Here is a 21,994-nt window from a genome sequence, read left to right as displayed (position 1 = left end):
GTTTAAAGGTGATTTGAATATTTTGCATTAGAGCGGTCCTATTCTATTGTCCGACACTGTATGTGATAAAAAATTTAAAGGAACCCACCTTTCTCATCTTATGTTTCCACAGGAAGTGGGAGGGATACTAAAGATTCAGGGATTTATTGTATCCAAATATTCTCCCATGCCAAATTTGGTGACGTTCGCTCGATTTGTTCGCCAGTTATACAAGAAAATGTATGGAAACCCCCCTCTCCTCTTCCTATCTCCCCTCTGGAAGAAGGGAGGGTGCCAAATATTCATTGAAACATTTGTCGTATCCTCACACTATTCCATGTCAAATGTTGGTTTCATTTGCCTGAATATTTGTTATTTATTTGGAGTCTTTAACTACTGTCATACAGACTAGTATTGAAACTAACTTATGAATAAGGTTACAATACTATTAAAAATTAGTTAAAAATAAGTTTACATCACAGATTGCACTTTTAAACGTAGATTTTGATAAATGAAAGTCAAATAAGTACGAGACAACATTAAAAGCTTGACAACATCGGTGTAAGGGGTGATTTTGTCCAAATACTGTTCTGCTTCTTGGCAACCAAAAAATCAGCTAACTACGTAGTTGTCGAGCTGGGGCGTAGAGGTTTAAACTCTGGAGCAGTTGGGGACAGTCAACAGCGTTGGTCAAAATACCGTAGATGAAGATTCGTTGCAGATAGTTTCTTCTTTGACTCAAAGACGTCATTGATAGTAGGCCATACCTCTCAGAGTAAGGAGGTAGCCGTACGGGATCTTGCCAGGGCAGACGGCGTAGTGCGTACCGCAGATTTTTTTCTGGATTCTTTCAATCCTGTCGCTGTGGACGGAGTGGTAGCGTGCCCAAACTGGAACCGCATAATCTAAGACGCTGCGTACTAACGAGCAGAATAAAGTTTTCAATGCGTACGGGTCTTCAAAACTTTACGTATTCCGACGAAGAAAACCGAGCAAAGCGAAACCTTTGGCTGTAGTCGTCGCGACATGCTGGGCATAAGTGAGCTTTTGATCAAAAGTAACCCCAAGATCTTTTATGGAGGTTACCCTTTCGAGTGAGCTTCCACTTAAAGCGTAGTCGTGAACAATTGAGGCTCTACTCCTGAAGAAGCTTACTTACACTTACCGCCATTAACTTCCATTCCATGTATATTGTACCACGCCAGTAATCTGTCGATGTCATCTTGAAGCGCAGCGCAATATACTATTGAATCTATGATTCGATAGATTTTCAAATCATCAGCAAACAGTAGTTTCGGTGATTGAAGGCATGTTGCTAAATCGTTTGTAAACAGCACGAAGATAAGCCGTCCTAAGTAGCTGCCCTGCGGTACACCAGATGGCATGTTGAACACAATAGAGTGAGTACCACGAATGTTGATAAAACCTCGACGATTAAGCAGGTACGACGACAACCATTTGGTTACCCATACAGGAAAGCCGTAGCGATTAAGTTTTTCTATGACGATTCTGTGTGGAACTTTGTCGAAGGCTTTGGCGAAGTCAATGTATATTGAGTCCACGTGCAGTTTCTTATATGTTGCGGTATGCAATTCGCTGGCATAGCACATTAAATTTGTCAACGTTGACCTTTTCTTGACAAAGCCGTGCTGGACCTCCGTGAGTAACGGGGCAGCTGCAGTATACTTACAGACTTATGAAATGGAGAAATAGATGCCATTTTCCAAAGAACAGGAAAGACACCTTCCGATATCGATAGATTGAAAATCATGGCGTTGCAAGCGATACAGCAATTCTCGAGACCGACGACGTTGGGATTCCATCAGGCCCCGAACCTTTCGAAGAATCCATAGATACCAATACTTTTAGAACCTCCTGGTCTGAAAATACGGGCTGCGGGAGTCTAATGTCACAGGTTTTGCAGTGTTCCAAAGTAATTATTGGTGCAGTCTGGAGAGAGTGAGCTGTACACGCTACTGAAAAATTCGGCAAACAAACAAGCAGAATCCTTAACGCATTCCTATGTCCGTTCTTGAAACGTTACAGATGAAGGAATAGAATTTCCGAGTCGACGACTATTGATATATTTCCAGAAAGAAGAAGGATCTTGTTTAACGTTACGTTCGATGTTCAAAATATACTGACCAAAGGCAGCGTTACGAATTGCCGAATATTCAGTCTCTAGTCTAGAGAGGGATAATTTGTTTTCATCAGTCTTGTCTCGAAAGTAACGTTTGCGGGCTTTACGAACGACGTTACGTTTTCTCCGAAGTTCAGAGTTCCACCAAGGTTGATTATAGGTCTTTTGTCGATGCAATCGTCTAGGAGGTGTGTGCGCTCGTAAATAGTTTTCGTGCTACGTAAAAAAATTGTAAGAGAGCCCCCTTCCCCCTTCCTGGAAAAGGCAGGAGTCTCAAATAATCATAGAAATATTTGTCGTACCCTAATACTCTCCCATGCTAAATTTTATACCATTTGCTTGATCGGTTCTCAAGCTATGTAAACATTTGTCTTTTGTTTGGGTACCCCCCCCCCCCCCCCTTCTTGTAAGAGGGAGGGAACTCAAACCATAATAAAAAACCTTGTGTTCTTGTTTAATTCAAATATTGCCGGGTAGAATCATCGATATTGATTCTTTTATGACGACTACTTCTGAGCACTCAGATTGAGTACTTCTAACTGCTTGCTCTTCATGGGTATGATCGGGCGAAATACCCCAATGGCAACATCTTTGGTGATTGAATAAGTGGATGTTCATGTGTTTGTGTAATCAAGGATTCTTTCATTAAGAAATTCAAATACTTTTTTAATAAGTTGGAATACTCATTTATTGAATACTTTGCTTTCGCTTCGCTCAAAATCGGGTCACATCCGCGACGAAGCTCGGATTGTTAAATCCATTTTGTGCTGGAGCGGCGGAATCGCAGTCGTGATCCGTAAATTTCCTGTGACGACTACCGTCGTCCGAGCCATCCGGCAGATTCCTTCCGCCATCGCTTCTGATCGACACCGGTTCACTCCGCCGTAAATCCTGGAAGCCCTCGTAAACATTGTAGTTGTTGATTATGACGTTACCTTTGATGATGCGTGTTTTGATGTTCGTTGGACCGGCTGTAGGATTGCCATTGATTCCACTCAAAGCAAACTGTATGGTGTGATTCTGAAGGGCGTCTTCAGCGGGGATCGTGGATATGACCGTTATTTCATGATCATTCAATGTGGGTAAAGAACCTCTCGTGGGAGAAATTTGGCTGTTGTTGTTAACGTGATGTGAACGTGACTCATCGATTCGCCGTGAAGATTGTCCTCTATGGCTATCCATGGTGTGGGTACCTCCTTCGTAATTATCCGGCTTCCGACAGGTCAACAGTTTGGAGAAAGCCTGCCGAAAGTGGGAATTTTTCCACGCGTAGATGATTGGATTCATCATCGAATTAGCCATTGCCAGGGAAAATGCTGCCTTGTACAGCATCGCGGAGTTCTCCTCGAAGAATACGAAAATTTGCGTCACCACAACGACAAAATACGGAAACCAGCAGATGGTGAAACAACCCATTATAAGAAGAACAACCTGCGGATTTGCGGGAGAGACAAAAGACAAAAAAAAAACAATCAATTTCATACGTCCATCCAAATCGAACATATGTAGACAACGCTGTCAATTTATAGTCTTACCTGAACGGACTTCCAATCGGAGCTGCCCTCGCGTGCGTTGTGGGCCCGCAGTTGTTTTGCATGTTTTGCGGCCTCGCGCCAGATTCGCCAGTAAACGACGAGCAAACAGAGCCAGACGATCGAGAAGATGGGCGTTATCACGCCGGCCACGTACCAGGGATACAGCAGCTCGTCGAATTCGCACTCCATGGCCGTTTCCCATCGGTTCCAAATGACCGGTATCATGCCGAGGGTAAAGGCGAGCAGCCAGCCGAAGCCCAGTATCGACAGGGCAGCACGTTTCGTCATCAAACTGTACTCGACAAGGGGGAAGAGGAAAGAATTTCGGAGAAAGATGTTATTAGAAAAAAATTTCTGCACTAGCTCAGTTGAGCAAATTAACAGTTAAGTTCTTTTTAACAGTTCTTAAACAAATCTACTGATCGAAACTAAAATTGAGACCCTTAAAATGTGTTTCCATAAATTTAGGGGAGAATGGGGTATTATGGGTCACATTTTTTCTTTGTTAGTTAGAAGATTATGAAAACTTCTTAATTTCATAAAAAAAATAAAGACTCGATTTAATACAGTTCACAGTGGATTGTAGCCTTTCTTACAGTCTGTTAATTATATACATGTGGATACATATTATACAGAATCGTAAACAAATGATAGTTTTCACTAATTCTGAATCATCAAATTATGATTAAAGAATTTCTGACTAGCATTTTCTAGCAGTAAATCCAAAATTATTTGAAAATATGAAAAATTCAAAATAATATAGAGATTAAAAATATTTGAAAATTATCATAATTATCATAAAAATAACTTTATTTGTAACTAATCATGATTTTTAAATTACTGGAACCTGGAATATCTTGTATGATCCCATTTCTATAACAAAAATTTGACATACGTATAATCTCAATGAACTCTTTCTGGAGTTACAGTCTATGGTAACTTAAAAGTAAAAACTAAAAAAAATACAATTTAGAAAAAGATGCGTTTCAAATAATTTAACGTTTGCCCGGATTGACCTCTGAAGTGAAGAAAACAAGTATATTGAAAACATAATTGGGTAAAACTACAATCGCTGGAGTAAAATATGATGCGGTTATGTAGGGCCCAATAATAATCGGTCGAATTAACAATTGATTTTGAAAATTTTAATAATTATGGCGAGTTTGAAAATTTTGTTGATGATTTAAATTTCGTCGTTTTGGCATTTTTGTCAATTTAGTGAGGTTTCAATTTTGTAATTTTTGTCAATTTAGTTATTATTGACAGTTATTTTGTCAATTTGATATTTTTATTTAAATTTTATTAGTTTAGTAAAATGCATGATTTTTTTTTTAAATTGACAGATTTGAGAAAGTTTTAAACGAAACAAAAAAAAAATGACAAAATAAGCAAATCTGACAAAAATTCGTAAAAATTACAAAATTGACAAATAAAACGTAAAATTACAAAATTAACATAAATGATAACATTGACCAAATTCACAAAATTAACATCAATGAAAAACTGACGAAATTGACAAAAATGACGACATTGACAGGATTTACCAAAATTAAAAAATTGATAAAATTGACAAAATTGACTAAAATGAAAATTTACTAAATGCAATAAATTGTAAAAAAAACCAAATTGACAAAATAGCCAAAATTATATTTAAAAAAATGACAAAATCAAAATATGCAATCAATCAACATTTTTGTGTATTTTAAGAGAATTTTCAAATTTTCAAAAATATAAACTTAGCTTGAATTTATTTTTTTCAATCCTACAATTTAAAAATATCTTGAAACATAGAAACTTAACAAAAATTTGTCAATCTCAAATATTAAAATATGATAAATAACAGTTATGTTACCCTTATACGATTTTTGATAAATTTTAATGTGAAGAGTTCGAGATACTACATTTGCTCTCTACAAGAGAGAACGCTTAAAAAATTGCTTCAATTTCAAACTTTAGAGTTTCATGGGGAAAAAACGGGAAAGTTTGATAAAAACAATTGACTTTTATTTTAACATCATTACATAAGTCAAAAGTGTATCCTGATCGAATCCCCCATTCCATAGAAAAATGTATTTGCTCGGATGCAGAGCACAAAACTATTATCCCATCCTCTTCTCTCTCTTTCCATTCTATCTAGGACGTGGCCGGCGCCGTTATTGATGTTTGAAGAGAGAACATCAGTTTTGTTCATTTCGCAGACACCATTATTTTGACCTCTGGATAAAATTGATGGCCTCGGTCAATCACAGAGAAGCAACCATTTCAAAAATTTAAGAAGCTGTGTAAAGATTGGTTTTTAAACTCTCGATAAAGCTTTTCAGACTCAACGATTAAAGGTGGATGTGAGTAGTCAATCAAGCTGTGTTTAGCTTAGTTTAAAAAAAGAATAACAAAAGTGACAAGCAGACAAAATTGACAGCATTGTTAAAATCAACTAATTTGACAAAACCAACAAAATTAACAATCTTAACTAAATTGATAAAACTGACAAAATCAACATAATTGACATTAATGACAAAAGTGAATTTTGTCGTTATTGTCATTTTTATCATTTTTTGTCATTTAGTCATTTTTTTTCTTTTTTGTCAATTTGAAAAAAATCATTTTTTTTTAATTTTTGACAATTTTTATTTTATTAATTTTGTAATTTTCGTCAAATTGACCCATTTTGTCAATTTTGCCATTTTTGTTAAATTTGTCAATTTTGACATTGTTGTTAAATTTGTTTTTTTTTGTCACTTTTGTCATTTTTCCAATTTTTGACAATTTTGAAATTTTAGTCATTGTTGTAAATTTTTGGCAATTTTGTAATTTTCGTCAAATTGACCTATTCTTGTCATTTTTGTTAAATGTGTCAATTTTGTCAATGTTGTCAATTTTGTAAATCTTATCATTTTTGTCAATCTTGGAAAGTTTTTAATTTTTTTTTAAATTTTCGATTTTTATTTGGAAATTTTGTAATTTTCGTCAAGTTGACCCATTTTGTCATTTTAGTTAAATTTGTCAATTTTTTAATTTTGGAAAAGTTTTTTTTAGATATTTTTTTTATCAATTTTGTTTTTCACCCATTTTTGTAAAATTTGTCAGTTTTGCCAATGTTGTCAATTTTGTAAATCTTATCGCTTTTGTCTTTTTTGGCATTTTTTCAATTTTGAAAGTTTTTTAAATTATTTAGTTTTTGATGATTTTTTATCAATTTTGCAATTTTTGACAAATTAACTGATTTTGTCATTTTTGTTATTTTGTAAATCTTATCATTTTTGTCACTTTTGTAAGTTATGGATTTTTTTCCATTTTTTTTTAAAGTTTAAACATTTTTTTTAAATAAGTAACTTTTTTCAAATGAATTTATTTTGTCATTTTTCAATTCTGTCAATGTTGTCAGTTTTGTAAATCTTATCATTTTTGTCTTTTTTTGTCAATTTTGAAAGTTTTTTTTACATTTTATAAATTATTGACAATTTTTTTATCAATTTTGTAATATTCGTGAAATTGATCTATTTTGTTGAATTTGTCAATTTTGTCAATGTTGTCCATTTTTTTTAAATCTTATCGATTTTGTCATTTTTGTTATTTGTGTCAATTCCGAAAGGTTTTTCAAGTTTTTTCTATTTTTGATCATTTTTTTTAACCAATTTTGTTATATTCGTCAAATTGATCCATTCTGTCGTTTTTGTTAAATTTTTCAATTTTGTAATATTGTCAATTTTGTAAATCTCATCGTTTTTGTCTTTTTTTGTCACTTTTGTCAATAATGAATGTTTTTTTTGAATTTTTGTCAATGTTTTTTTTGGTCAATTTTGTAATTTTCGTCACTTTGACCCATTTTGTTATTTTTTTGTCAAACTGATAGATTTTATCATTTTTGTTCAATTAATTTTTTATTTTTTATAGATTTGTTTTTTTCGTCATTTTGACCCATATTATCAATTTTGTCATTTAAAAAAAATCAATTTTTTTAAATATTGTGAATTTTGTTAATCTTATAATTTTTGTCAATTTTGAAAGGTTTTCATTTTTTTTTTAATTTTTGACATTTTTTTACCATTTTTGTTTGATTGACCTATTTTGTCAAATTTGTCATTTTTGTGAAATTTGTCAATTTTAAATCTTATCGTTTTTGTCTTTTTTGACATATTTGTCAATTTTGAAAAGTTTTTAAATTTTTTAATGTTTGAAATTTTTTGGTTTATTTTGTAATTTTTGTCAAATTGATCCATTTTGCCATTTTTGTTAATTTTTTCAATTTTGTAAATCTTATATCATTTATGTGTTTTTTTGACATTTTTGTCAATTTTAAAAGTTTTTTTTAAATTTTTGAATTTTCGACAATTTTTTTTTATCAATTTTGCATTTTTTGCCAAATTGATTAATTTTGTTCTTTTTGTTTTATTTGTCAATTTTGTAAGTCTTATCATTTTTGTCTTTTTTGATATTTTTGTCAATTTTGAAAAGTTTTTTTAATTTTTGACCATTTTTTTTTGTCTATTTTGTTAAATTAAATTTTTCAATTTTGTAAATGTTTTCAATTTTGTGAATCTTATAATTTTTTGTCAATTTTGAAAGGCTTTTAATTGTTTTTTTTTCACAATTTTTGTCATTACAAATTCGTTATTTTTTGTCAAATTGACCCATTGTGTCATTTTTGTTAAATTTGTCAATTTTGCCAGTGTTGTCAATTTTGTAAATCTTATCGTTTTTATCGTTTTTGGCATTTTTGTCAATTTTTAACTTTTTTTTAATAAATTTCAATTTTTGGCCATTTTTTTAAAATTAATTTTGCAATTTTTGTCGAATTGACTCATTTTGTCGTTATTTTGTAAACCTTATCATTTTTTGTCACTTTTGTCAATTTTAATTTTTTTTTTATTTTTATTTTTGACCTTTATTTAATTTTTTTAATTTTCGTCAACTTGACCTATTTTGTCATTTTTGTTAAATTTGTCAATTCTGTCACTGTTGTCAGTTTTGTAAATCTTATCATTTTGGTTATTTTTTGTCACTTTTGTCATTTTTGTCAATTTTGAAAGTTTTTTCATTTTATGAATTATTGACAATTTTTAATGAATTTTGTTATTTTCGTCATATTGACCTATTTTTTTATTTTGTCATTTTTGTTAAATTTGTCAATTTTGTCAATCTTGTCAATTTTATAAATCTTATCGCTTTTGTCATTTTTTGTTATTTTTGTCAATTCTGAAAGGTTTTTTCAAGTTATTTCTATTTTTGATAATTTTTTTAATAAATTTTGTATTATTCGTCATATTGATCCATTCTGTCGTTTTTGTTAAATTTTTAATTTTGTCAATATTGTCCATTTTGTTAATCTTATCATTTTTGTCACTTTTGTCAATAATGAAAGTTTTTTCAGTTTTTGTCGATTTTTTTTTATCAATTTTGTAACTTTGTAAGTTTGACGCTTTTTGTTATTTTTTTGTCAAATTGATCTATTTTATCATTTTTGTTAAATTGGTCCATTTTGTCAATGTTGTCAATTTTGTAGATCTTATCATGTGTGTAATTTTTTGTCATTTTTGTCAATTTCAAAAGCTTTCCCATTTTATAAATTTTTGACAATTTTATTTAATCAATTTTGTAGTTTTCGTCAAATTGACCCATTTTGTCAATTTTGTCATTATTGTTAAATTTTTCAATTTTGTCAATGTTGTCAATTTTGTAAATCTTATCATTTTTTGTCGTTTTTGTCAATTTTTGAAAAGTTTTCATTATTTTAAATTTTTGATATTTCTTTTGTTCAATTTTTTTTTCAACCCATTTTGTCTGTTTAGTTAAATTTGTCAATTTTACGAGTGTTGTCAATTTTGTAAATCTTAACTTTTTTGTGCTGGAAATTTTCAATTTTTAACATTTTTTTTATTAATTTAGCAATTTTAATTCGAATTGACTCATTTTTTTCGTTTTTGTTAAATTTGTGTCTATATTATCATTTTTTATCACTTTTTTCAATTTTGATTTTTTTTTTAATTTTTGACCTTTATTTTAATTTTGTAATTTTCGTCAATTTGGCCCCTTTTGTCATTTTTGGTTAAATTTGTTAATTTGGTCAATTTTGTCAATGAGGCAAATTTTTTCCGTTTGTTTGGATAACGTGCCGCTATTAAGCCTACCCCCATTCTGACCTTTTTTAATTTTTGTCAATTTTGACAGTTTTTTTAATGTTGTTAATTTTCGAAAAAAAAATATATATAAATTTGTTAATTTCGTCATATTGACCCATTTTGTCAATTTTGTCATTTTTGTTAATTTTTTCAATATTGTCCATTTTATAAATTTTAAAATTTTTGTCATTTTTGTCAATTTTGAAAGGTTTTCATTTTTTGAAATTTTTGACATTTTTTACCAATTTTGTTTGTTCTACGCATTTGATCAATTGTGTCATTTTCGTTAAATTTGTCAATTTTGTAAATCTTATCGTTTTTGTCTTTTTTTGGCATTTTTGTCAATTTTAAAAGTGCTTTTAAGTTTTTGAATTTTCGATTTTTTTTTTAATCAATTTTGCAATTTTGTCAAATTGACACATTTTGTCATTTTTGTTAAATTTGTAATTTTTTAAATCTTATAATTTTTGTCATTTTTGTTATTTCTGACAATTTTGAAAAGTTTTTCAATTTTTTTTAATTTTTGACAATTTTGTTTATCAATTTTGTTTATCAATTTTGTTATTTTTATCAAATTGATCCATTTTGTCTATTTTGTTTTATTTGTCAATTTTGTAAATCCTATCATTTTTGTCTTTTTTGATATTTTTGTCAATTTTAAAAGTTTTCAATTTTTTTAATTTTTGACATTTTTTTTGTCAATTTTGTAATTTTTTGTCAAATTGATCCATTTTGTCATTTTTGTTAAATTTTTCAATTTTGTCAATGTTGCCTATTTTGTAAATCATATAATTTTTTGTCAATTTTGAAAGGTTTTTAATTGTTTTTTACAATTTTTGTTTTAACAATTTTGTTATTTTTTCTGTAATTGACCCATTGTGTCATTATTGTTGATTTGTCGATTTGTCAGTGTTCACAATTTTGGAAATCTTATGATTTGTGAATGTTTTAGAATTTTTGTCAATTTTGAATGTTTTTTTTTTCAATTTTTTAAAGTTTGACAATATTTTTTAAAATGTTGTGAATTTTGTCATTGTTGTCAATTTTGTAAATATTATCATTTTTCATTTTTTTAAATTTTGCTTTTTTTTTTGTAAAATTGACCCATTTTGTCATTTTTGTTAAATTTGTCAATTTTGTCAGTGTTGTAAATTTCATAAATTTTATCATTTTTGTCAATTTGTTCATTTTGTCAATTTTGTAATTTTTAACGGTTTGGTCGATTATTTTCTATTTTCAATTTTATCAATTTCGTCAAATTTGTCGATTTGATCATTTTTGAGAATTTTGTTAATTTAGTCGATTTTGTCCATTTTCACAATTTTGAAAATTTGGTTTTTTTTGACAATTTTGACACTTTTGTCAATTGTGACGTTTTTTTTTTAATTTTGTTAAATCATTCAAATTTGATAAAAATATCATTGAATTTTCTAAACTGAGAATTAACTGAACATTTTGCAGCTTGAGTAAATTATTCTTAGGCCTAAACATTATCAAACAATGATCGATTCGAGATGCCAGAAGAATCTTTGATGTTTGATGTTGTTTGCAATGAATTTAATTTTTTTTCTTCAGTTATCTCTGAAAAAGCTAGGAGAATCAATTTTTAGGTCTTTTTCTATAATTTTAAATATTTTTTGAAAAAAATATTGAAAACTTCTAATTTGGTGTTTTTATTGCCACTGAAAACACGCCTGTGCTCTGTCAACCAAAGCAATAAACTTGAATGTTTTGTCTGGAATAAACGGAGTGTTTGAGCTGTTCATTGTACTGGAAAAAGATTTAAAATGATTTAGATTTTTATAGATTTATTCATAAAATCTCTGCTCTTATATGAGAACTGTTGGCACATTTTTCGTAAAGTTTTGTAAAATAATAAGAATTTAATTCGTATTTTTTTTTCTAAAAGTATGACGAAAACTCTACATTTGTATAGAAAAAGATCTTGAATTCAATAATAAATAATTGAAATACAGGCAATTGTTTTTGTTCCAATTCTACCTGAAGCAAGCGTTACTTTTCATCACTTTTGAAAAAGTAAGTTTATTTTAAATTTCTACAGGATTTTTAGGTGGCCTATAAGATCCTCCTCATATGGAGTTTGTTTTTAGAGAGTATCAAGGCACTGCGCTGTGCCTCTAACTCAAGGAATTGATGTAGTGGCAGAATATTTAGTAGCGCGTTTAGAGCCTCGTTTGACGTGGTTTGTATGAAGCCAGTTACAGACAAAACTTTGAAACTTTGTTAGTTTCTTCCGGACCGTAGTGTGAACAATTTAGGTCCACTATACTAAGAAGGCAAGACCTTAAAGACATAACAGATTTTGCCTTATTCCCCATAGATTAAAAATGAGATCTGTATAAATTTTGATAAAATAACGCTCAGTATAAGGAATGTTGAACATCTAATATAAACGTCGTATAATAAATAACGTATAATTTCATAAAATTGACACACTTTTGTCGAATTCAAACAAGCCCAAATCATATTGTTTCTGACAAATGTAATTTCATGACAACTCTCTGGAGCCACTTTCATTTTATCTGAAATATGTTTGATCATACTAACACCACAGACCGACTAGTACGTTAACAAACTATAAGTTTAGTACTGGTTTCCCACGATTCAGATATCAGATGAACAATATGTTATAACATGATAAAGTGATTTAACTGACACTTTAAATTCTCTGGAGCCACTCTTCTACGAAAAAATGCCACGCTGTATTTTTACAACAATTCACAAAATTGCAATTGGTTCCACTTAACCACATTTTTGATGCCGCAATTCAGGGCGTACAGTCATTTTCACCAGGGCTCTCTGGAGCCACTCGTAATATAAATTTTCGCTTTTTTTGTTGTATCAATTCCTTGTAACTTTTTGATTCAATCTTCAAAATAACGACATATCACTTCTTTTCGAAAGTGAAATGTACCACCTTCGAAAGGATTGATTTCCGTTAAAATGGATGGCTCCAGAGAGTACTACCCGACAATGAAAATGTTCCCCGTTTCTCCCACTATCAATCGATTCGACTTACCGCGTGTAGTGCAGCGGGTAACAGATGGCGATGTACCGGTCCACAGCGATCGCAATCAGATTCCAAATCGACACGCTGCATGCGACGATCAGTATGAAGAAGCGCAGCAAGCAAAAGTGCTTGTAGCGGCCCAGTTCGTTTCCCATGTAGAACGCCAGATGGTAGGGCAGCGTCAGACCGACGAAAATGTCCGACAGGGCCAGCGACAGCACGAACAGATTGGAAATGAGCGATCTCAACCGCCGGTGGTAGCGCACGGCCAGGATGGTGAGGATGTTGCCGCTCAGTATGCAGGCCACCAGGATACCATCGATAATGGCCCAGATCAGCAGATCCTCGTTGATGGCCGAAACACGATCGACGAAGATGCGAATCGTCGTGAGATCGTCGGCCTCCAGAATTGCTTCAGCTTCCGACATTTTGCTGTCCTCGATTAACATCTCGCTTCGGCAGTTTATTTTATGCGAGTTTTGATTGTCCTTTTTCGCCAGCACACTAGCAGCATTGTTTTTCGACTTTCACTTTTGGCTTTTGTCGAGCACTAAAAGAAATTTCAATTGTCACTGTTTAACGATGAATCGCAGCCATTCAAACTGTTCGAGCATTTCGAGCAAAATTCACTTGTAATCAACACTTGGCCGCGTGCTAATCGATAAGAGTACAAATCGTTGGATGTCAAAATTTAACTGACACTTTAATTGAACACTTCTAAGCAAAGAAGAGATAACTGGCATCGGCTTTCTAGGCTAAGCTTAGTTTTAATCATCTAAACAGCGTTTTTATTGTTTCTTGTGCGTGTCTTTAAAAAAAAATCCTTCTCAGCTTAAACACAGATTGTTTAGTTTTTTCACCAGTCCCTATTAAACCAAACGCTTGAGCTTAAAAAATATACATTCTTTTAGCATACTAGGTTCCAGTTTAGAAAAAGACATCTTTAAAAGATTGCCAGTAACCCTTTTAAACCCAACCCCGCCTTAAGACGGGGTTTCCTGAAACCGCCATAGAACAAAAGCCAATCATTATTTCAACTTACTTTTTGTGCAAAATGTTTCAAAACATGTTATTCGAACAATTTATACCAATGAAAACTGATGCAGTTATAAAAAACTAAAAGAAGTTCAAAAACATGAAAAAAAAACAGAAAATGGACCATTTTTTGAAAAAAAAAAATCGTTTTAGTAGTGTCAGAAATCCTTGGTTCACTTGTTTTTCGATCTTAAAACAATTATAAGTTAGGTATTAAAGAAGAAATTGATATTTGTTACAGCCTTAGCCTTATCTCGTTTCTGGGCATTTTTTTTTTTAAACCTTGATTTCAAACTTTCCTGTTTAAAATGCTGGACAACATAAGGGCAAATCGGAGCAAAATCCAGATTTCATTCGAAAAAAAAACATCATATATCATACCAGAAGAGCTCAAATCGTATTTAAACGTGTTTAAACTTTTCACCATTTTTTCATTGTTAATTTTGATGAAAAAAGCTCTAAAAATAATTCATTTTCGGACTTAAAAATCATAACGTCTGGAGTTTTTTTGCACAGTTTTGCAAATAATATAAATAAATCTGGGCAGCATTGAGATTTCTATTAAATATACGGGAAATCTGGAATGTTGAGCTCAAGTTTTTTTTTTAATAAAAATTACAATTGGAACATTAAATCAGAGTTTACTATGAACTTCTTCTTAAAGTTATAACCAGGAAACCAAACAAAAGTCTCAGTACGGAAACATGGTTTGAATTTAATGAACAAAAATTTATCGACAATTTGAAACCAAAATTAGAATGTTGAGCTCGAGAAGTGTAATTTTCACATAACATTAAGAGCATAATGGAAAGCATCGCAGCGGTTATGTAATTACTCCACAGGAATCAAAATTGGCTCTCTGGTGAATATGAATTTATTGCGGAAATATTGCGTTAATATACACAGAATCCATGGCCAAGCTGAATTTTGGTGCAAGAAAATCTGGAAAAATTTCAAATTGACAAAAAGTTTGAAAAACAGCTACCTTTGAAAATTCGTCAAAAATTATGTGTTTCGTATTGTTATCAGCTTAAAATGCTAAAATGTACCAAATTACGTCAACTTTTCAACCCTATTTTCAAAATTTATCAGGTATGAAGTAAACAATTTTGACGGTTCATTGATTGAAAATCACGGTTTTACACCACTGTTTACATTTTTTTTGTGGTCATGATCTTAAAAAAATTAAAAAAAAACTATCAAAATGAGCAACGTAAAGCTTCTAACTTCAGAATTTTTGGACACTAAGTGCAATTTTTCAGCATTCCGTAGCTGATCTACAGTCTTTTTTCTAAAGTATGTTTTTCGGAAATTTTTCTTAGAATTTGAATAACGGAAAACTGAAGTGTTGTTGCTGATATTGTCTGAAAAACATATTTGAGATACATTACGAGATTTCTAAAACTATAAATAATGTATAAATCGGTTTTTTTTTTAGTTGGTTGGGAATTTATTCTTATTTGGATCCACCCAAATAAAGTCACAAGCCGCCAAACTTCCAATAGTGCCATATTGACAGTCAAGAGCGGATTAGGGGTAAAAGTTTAAAGACTTAACCTGTTCAATAAATTTTAATTGAAAAGGATAGTTTCTAAATCTGGAAGTATACGGGAGATGAAAGCATAACGAGCACCCAGGGCATAATAAGCGCTCCTTTTTCCTACATAAGTACGTATTTTCTTAAACAAATTTTCATAAGGACTTGTTTCGTACTACCTATAGTTTTAATTTTTCACCAAAAAATAAATATCCTTTTCATCTTTACAGAAATATTAAATAATAACCAGCTAGGTTCTCAAGTGACGAAAATATTATTATTTTGGAGCACCACCAAATAAGCTTTTATGACCTTTAAATCATCTTGATCTGAAATGTACGCACTGCAACATGATCTACACATTGTTTCTCAATTTTCAGCATCATAAAATTTTTGATTTTTCACTTTAATCAATTTTAAAACGCGTTTTTACTTTAATTTGTTCACTGGAGGCGAACAGAGCACTATCAATGAAGGCATAATGAGCGTTTTCTGCCGTATAATCTAGCAGAAAATTCAACTCGATGAAGTCAACTGAACAATAGAGCTACAGCTTGACTTGTTTCGTCTGTCGATTTGGCCTATTGGTACGGTTTCGGAGAAGGAATTAGTAGACTCGAGTTCGATTCCTGTTCGAGGGGATTTTTTTTTTGCACATACCATTCATGATTGATTTTTTTTATTGTTACATTATACGGCTAATAGCATCAAAGCATCATCCGTCAAACAAAACACCAGAAACATAATGTTTGAGCATGTGTTAATTCTTTGAATTCTACAAACAGACTTAGATTATTTTGTTATTGCTTTGTTTGATGAATCTACGCCTCACCGTTTAGTGCAATCATGATCATGAATGATAAATGAAAAAAAAATCACCTCCACCAGGAATCGAACTCGAGCCTACTGATTACCTCTCCGACATCTAACCAATAGGCCAAATCGTCAGAAAATACAAGTTAAGCTGTAGCTCTATTAGTCAGTTGACTTCATCGAGTCGAATTCGCTGCTAGATTCCCCGGCAGAAAACGCTCATTATGCCTTCATTAATGGTGCTCATACTGCCTCGGGGGGTTTCTTATTATGCCTCTACAGTGACTGGTTTTCAGCTTTCGGCAAAAATTTTTAAAATGCATTTTTAAACATTTTTATCTACTTTTTCAAGTTTCATCCAATTAGGCAATAGACTATTTGAGTGTCTGAACACGAAACAATGATGTGTTGATTTTTTTTGCGAATACACTCCTTATACCGAAAAGGAAAAAAAACTAATATGGCTATGACGATTTCAATTCATTTTTTGGGAATTCCCATGTGAAAATCACACAAAACCTTAAACTGATGATTTTTGTTTAGAAGAGAGTAACAGATGAAATCACTCAAAAAAAGGCTTGATACGTGCCTTTCTGATATCTGAATGTTACGGGTTTGCGCCCAATTCTTCAAAGAACATCTTACTTTTACTTTTCAATCTATAAAATTTTCTTCTAATGAATTAAAAAATTATATCACAGAGAACAGACATACAAGCTAGCTCACGAAACTTGTGTAAAATTTCCAACGATAGTTTTGAACAATTTTTTTGTTTTTTGGCTGGGCCTTTTCGAAAACTGGCCACCTGAAAATTTGGTTTGTAGCTTTTGAACGGCGCAATAGATGGCACTATTTCAAGTCAATTTCTAACGTATTTTTTGAATGTCAGCATTTGAAATTTTACACACTATTTGGAAGATTTTTTGTTCGAGCTTGTACGTCTGTTCTCTGTGATTATATGTCAACGTTCCGTCTTTAATTTATAAAAAAACGTCCAATCATTTCTTGATATTTTATTTTTATTTCGAATACATTTGTTTAAAGGTTTAGTTCCTCGTGTGCATTGCACAGTGGTGCAAAATATCAATCTAGCTGTACGAAATTAATAGCGCCCAGGGGTGAAGAAATAGGCATTTGATGTCTTCAGCAGCATTGTTCAGTTTTACATGGAGCATATTCTGATATAAGGTACACCGGGGTAAGTGTGGACGCGGGGTAAGTGTGGACGATGGCTATAAAAACAATACTGTGCACTATTTTTTCAAACTTTTGATGCAGAATGTTCAATTTACTTGTAATCTATCCAATAACTGTGAAAAAGATACGATTCAGACAATAACGGATGTTTACAGTGACTTTTTCGGAATTTTCTATTTTCAACTACGATGTCGAGTTGATGTGCATCTTTTTAAAATGCAAATTTCTCCTAAACTAGCTGGCTCTCGATGAAAAACTCTACATTGAAACAATCCTTACATTCCAAACAACCAGTTAGGAAAAGAAACGGCGGTTAAAAATTTAGAAAAAAGAGTTTATTTACAAAAAACCAAAATTTTGTCTCCAACCCCTATCTGGGGTAAGTGTGGACGGCTTTAAAATGACTTGATGTTTACACATTTTTTCAATTTTCTGTCCTTCATCCTTTATGAGTTGTATTATTTAGCTATATTTAGCATTCGGATCATGAAAATTTGAGTAAAGTATTTATTTGTTCTGTGTTTTTGATAAAATCGGATCTCGTGTGTTGTAACATAAATTACACACTATAATTATAGTACCATGAACTTTTTTCAAAATTTTGGACGGTTCGAGCAATAAAGTAACGTATTCAACCAAGAAAACACAAATTTTTTAAAAATTTCCTGAGAAATCAAAGAGAAAATCTACCGTCCACACTTACCCCATAAAGCGGGGTAAGTGAAGACACCAGCCGTCCATAACGATTTACGTGATAACTTTTTTCGCTTTGCTTCTATCGAGCTCATCTCTTCAGCTTTTGTAAAAAACATGTTCTGCATCACATTGAACGTCAATTTATGAAAATTGCTCCACTGCTGATTTTTTAATGATTTTTTAAAGTTGAACTATACGAAAACCAGTCCACACTTACCCCGGTGTACCTTAAAAATTTTTGCCGAGGGGTACACCGATAGCGGGATAAAAATGCTAACTTTTTTGTTTTTCAAATTAGAGCTTTGATGTCTTTAACAAAGTTGTTTATCTGATCAAAATACATAAGTTTGTTGAATATTTCAAAGTCCTATCACATCATCCTGAGGAGTTACAATCAAAGAAAAAAAAATATCTTGAAAAAACAGTTTTTTGAACCTGACATGTGATAAAATGGTTCGCTGTCTTTGAAACAATGTTGTAACAAGCCACGATCTACAATTGTCTCATACACTATGATGGGTTTAGCAGTTGCTGAAGCTCTATAGAAAGCATTTAGTGTATTTTATTGGCAATTTTGAAAGGCTCGTCCATCAAAAAGTGCACATTTTCGCAACCCCTCCTTTTTTTGTGACTATTTTTGATGATAAGCGGAACCATTTCCATTTGAAATTAGCGGGGAAATCGGTGGAACTAGTAGAGATTTCAATGATTTAAAATATAATTTTTAAATAAAAATAACTTATTTTACTTATAGAAAAAACGTTGAAAACATTTAATTTATGAATAAAGCGTGCAGTTTTCTTTCATATATTTTGTTCTATTAAAAGACATTTAAATTCGATTTTTCAAATAATTTAAACTCCCAAAAAATTAATGGAACTAATCTGTTACATTTGGTAGAGCACTAAATTAGTATTTGATATCATATAAATGAATAATAGAACCGGTTTTGCCAGTACAATATAACCGCTTCAAGTAGTTCCAAGTAACTGTATCCAAGTAACCAATCTAACAAACAATCCACTTTTATCTTTTCGTTTTGTCATAAGTTTTAATCGAATTTTAATGTCTTTTAATAAAACAAAGTAAATGAAGGAAAACTGCATACTTCATTAATAAATTAAATGTTTTCAACGATTTTTCTATTTCTATTTCTATTTTTATATAAATAGTGTATTTTCAATCATTCAAATCTTTACCAGTTCCACCGATTTCCCCGAAAATTTCAAATGGAAATGGTTCCGCTTATCATCAAAAATAGTCACAAAAAAGGAGGTGTTGCGAAAATGTGCACTTTTTGATGGACGAGCCTTTCAAAATTGCCAATAAAATACACTAAATGCTTTCTATAGAGCTTCAGCAACTTCTAAACCCATCATACTGTATGAGACAATTGTAGATCGTGGCTTGTTACAGCTTTGTTTCAAAGAGAGCGAACCATTTTACCCAATCTACAACGTGTCAGATTCAAAAAACTGTTTTTTAAAGATATTTTTTTTGGACTTTGATTGTAACTCCTCAATGTGATGTGATAAGACTTTGAAATATTCAACAAACTTATGTATTTTGATCAGATGAACAATTTTGTCGAAGACATCAAAGTCCTAATTTGAAAAACAAAAAAGTTAGCATTTTTATCTCGCTATCGGTGGATCCGGCAAAAATTTTGATATCAGAATATGCTCCACGTAAAACTGAACAATGCTGCTGAAGACATCAAATGTCTATCTCTTCACCCCTAGGCGCTATTAATTTCGTACAGCTAGAATGATGTTCTGCACCACTGTGCATTGAAATCAAATTCAAAATTTTCATAGTTGTAACAATCATTAATACACTCATAGAACGTTTTTTTTTTTTTTGAAAATCATTGCACTGGTTTACTTTCTATCGGCAAAATAGCAATCCGAGTTAATATGCACAAAATCGACCAAATTTTAATTTAACTCAGAAGAAAAATTAGTAGGCAACCTGAGTTCAAGTAGGCGTTGCCTTGTAAGGACGTTAAAATTTAAAAAAAAAATGGCATTAGTTCTGAGTCAAGCTAGTCATTCTCAAATAAATTCGCTTGGCATTTTTGGACCTTCATGAGGGGGGGGGGGGGGGGGGTCACACTAATCCCCCCCCCCCCGTTCCTACGGTCATGTTCTCTTTACAATGCTCTAACTATTTTCTTCTGATAAAAATTTTCACAATAAAACACAAACCGAATTTCGTTGAGTGATTCTATGTGTTTATTTTAATCTGTTTTAGATGTTTGAATAAAGATTCAATAGTTGCTTAGTTTTCCTATTTTCAGGGTTTTGCTCTTTTTTAAGAACGGGACTGCACTCGATATTTTTATTCCTACCTTTTGAACTTATTTTTTCTTTGGTAGTTAGTATATTTTTTTTTATGAATAATTTTACTTTTTATTCTTAACCTTAGTTCTGCATTCATGTTTTTAAGTTTCTATTTACCAACTGAAACAGTTTTTCTTTAAAGAACTACAACATCTAGCCGAATTAGGCTTTAAAGACTGAATAAGGTGGATAACTTAAGATTAACATACAACATCCAGTACCAAAATAGGAATCATGTCACCAGTGGACCAGCGATATTTTTGGTGGAATGCTCACTCAAAACCCTCGTTAGATTCTAAATCCAATATTACTCCATTTCTATTTGAGTTAATTGGTTTTCGAACTTGCCATATGTGTTCAAACTTTTTTACGAGTGGTTTCAATCAGTTGCACAATTTAACTTCACTTCAAGTATGCCTTTTAATACGTAAGTGTTTGATAGCAGTTATCGATAGTTTTATATCTGATCAGAAATTTCTAACACGAAGAGTAACAACAGTTCGTTTCAAGTGTTGTTTGACTAAATTCCCCTTCAAATATGTGATTTGAGAAAGCATTCCAAAAGTTTAAATCTTGAACAGAATCCCCAATCCATTGGGATTTCAAACTTAGTTTTTTTTTCATAATCAATCAGAACAAAATAAAGAAGGCAAAAAGGCTTATGCCAATATACACCTATCAGCTTCTGATGTCATTCTGATGTCGCTCTTCTTCACTTCCATTTTCAAACACGTAGACGTATGTAATTTTAGCGGAGTGGATTTCACACGAGCATTATCAATGATCCAACCCTCTTTTCTTCTCTGTCGGCCATCCATCCATCCATATGTAGAAGGTATCATGAAGCGGGTGGCGATTGTTTGCACTCTGTTTGTTTGCATTTGATTAGTTTGTAGTACACACACTTCATTCTATACGCAACTTTGTTATCATAATGATGCGACGACAAGGTTTGTTCTTCTTCGTCGTCTTTTGTTTTAGTTTCACTTCGAGACTAGCAAAAAAAAACCAAGCACAAGTCTCCAAAATCTTAACAATCGGTTCCAATCGATTAAATAAGTATGTCCGGTTCAGTTCAGTTCCGTTTGCTTTGTCCTCAAACGGGGTGTAGAAGAAGAAGGAAAAATTTACTACCGGCATGGCACTTGTTGCTGCTGATTGATTACCTCTTTGGTTAAGTCGGGGATCAATTTGGTGAAAAACAAACCGCGACGCTCGACGGTTGGACGCCGACTACCGAGCACGTTGGCCCGGCCAGGTTGACTTTGGTTGGACGGCGACGACGATGGACGCCGCAAGAACAGGTGAGGAGCCTCCGTCACCAGCAGTAGCAGCAGCTTCAAAGCTTGAACCCAGCTTAATAGTTCGATTTTGGGCCGTGTGTGCATTCCACAAAAAAAAAACCCAAAAAAATGAAGCCGGCAGATTTTCGGTTGTTGTGTATTCGTTGACAACTAACTGCCTTCAAACAGCATGTGAGTATTCGCTTTTTGCAAGCGGTTTGACTCATTACCGTAGGATACTGTAGTGGAGGCAAGTTTGGACAAGGTTGATCGAGATCTTCTATAGG

General features: G+C 32.1%; 2 protein-coding genes across 5 annotated transcripts in view; one reads left to right on the top strand and one right to left on the bottom strand.

Moving 5' to 3' along the window:
• The window catches only part of LOC129737638 (serine/threonine-protein kinase Smg1), a 69,713-nt gene that overhangs the window by 23,887 nt on the left and 23,832 nt on the right, over positions 1-21,994 (top strand).
• On the bottom strand, positions 2,799-21,651 carry LOC129746599 (histamine H2 receptor). 4 transcript variants are annotated; one of them, XM_055740339.1, is made up of 4 exons: positions 21,591-21,651; positions 12,814-13,458; positions 3,655-3,946; positions 2,799-3,550 (listed from the first exon to the last, which is right to left on the bottom strand). In XM_055740339.1, the coding sequence occupies exons 2-4, from the start codon at positions 13,251-13,253 to the stop codon at positions 2,834-2,836; spliced, it is 1,449 nt and encodes a 482-aa protein (XP_055596314.1). In that variant the 5' UTR covers positions 13,254-13,458; positions 21,591-21,651; the 3' UTR covers positions 2,799-2,833. The 4 variants fall into 4 exon arrangements, with proteins under 4 accessions (XP_055596314.1, XP_055596322.1, XP_055596331.1 ...); XM_055740347.1 differs by having other exon boundaries at positions 21,559-21,650; XM_055740356.1 differs by lacking the exon at positions 21,591-21,651 and adding an exon at positions 21,100-21,470.

This window comes from Uranotaenia lowii, chromosome 1, assembly GCF_029784155.1.
Source record: "Uranotaenia lowii strain MFRU-FL chromosome 1, ASM2978415v1, whole genome shotgun sequence".
Taxonomy (NCBI): Eukaryota; Metazoa; Arthropoda; class Insecta; order Diptera; family Culicidae; genus Uranotaenia; species Uranotaenia lowii.
This window is presented reverse-complemented; position numbering and strand designations above follow the sequence as displayed.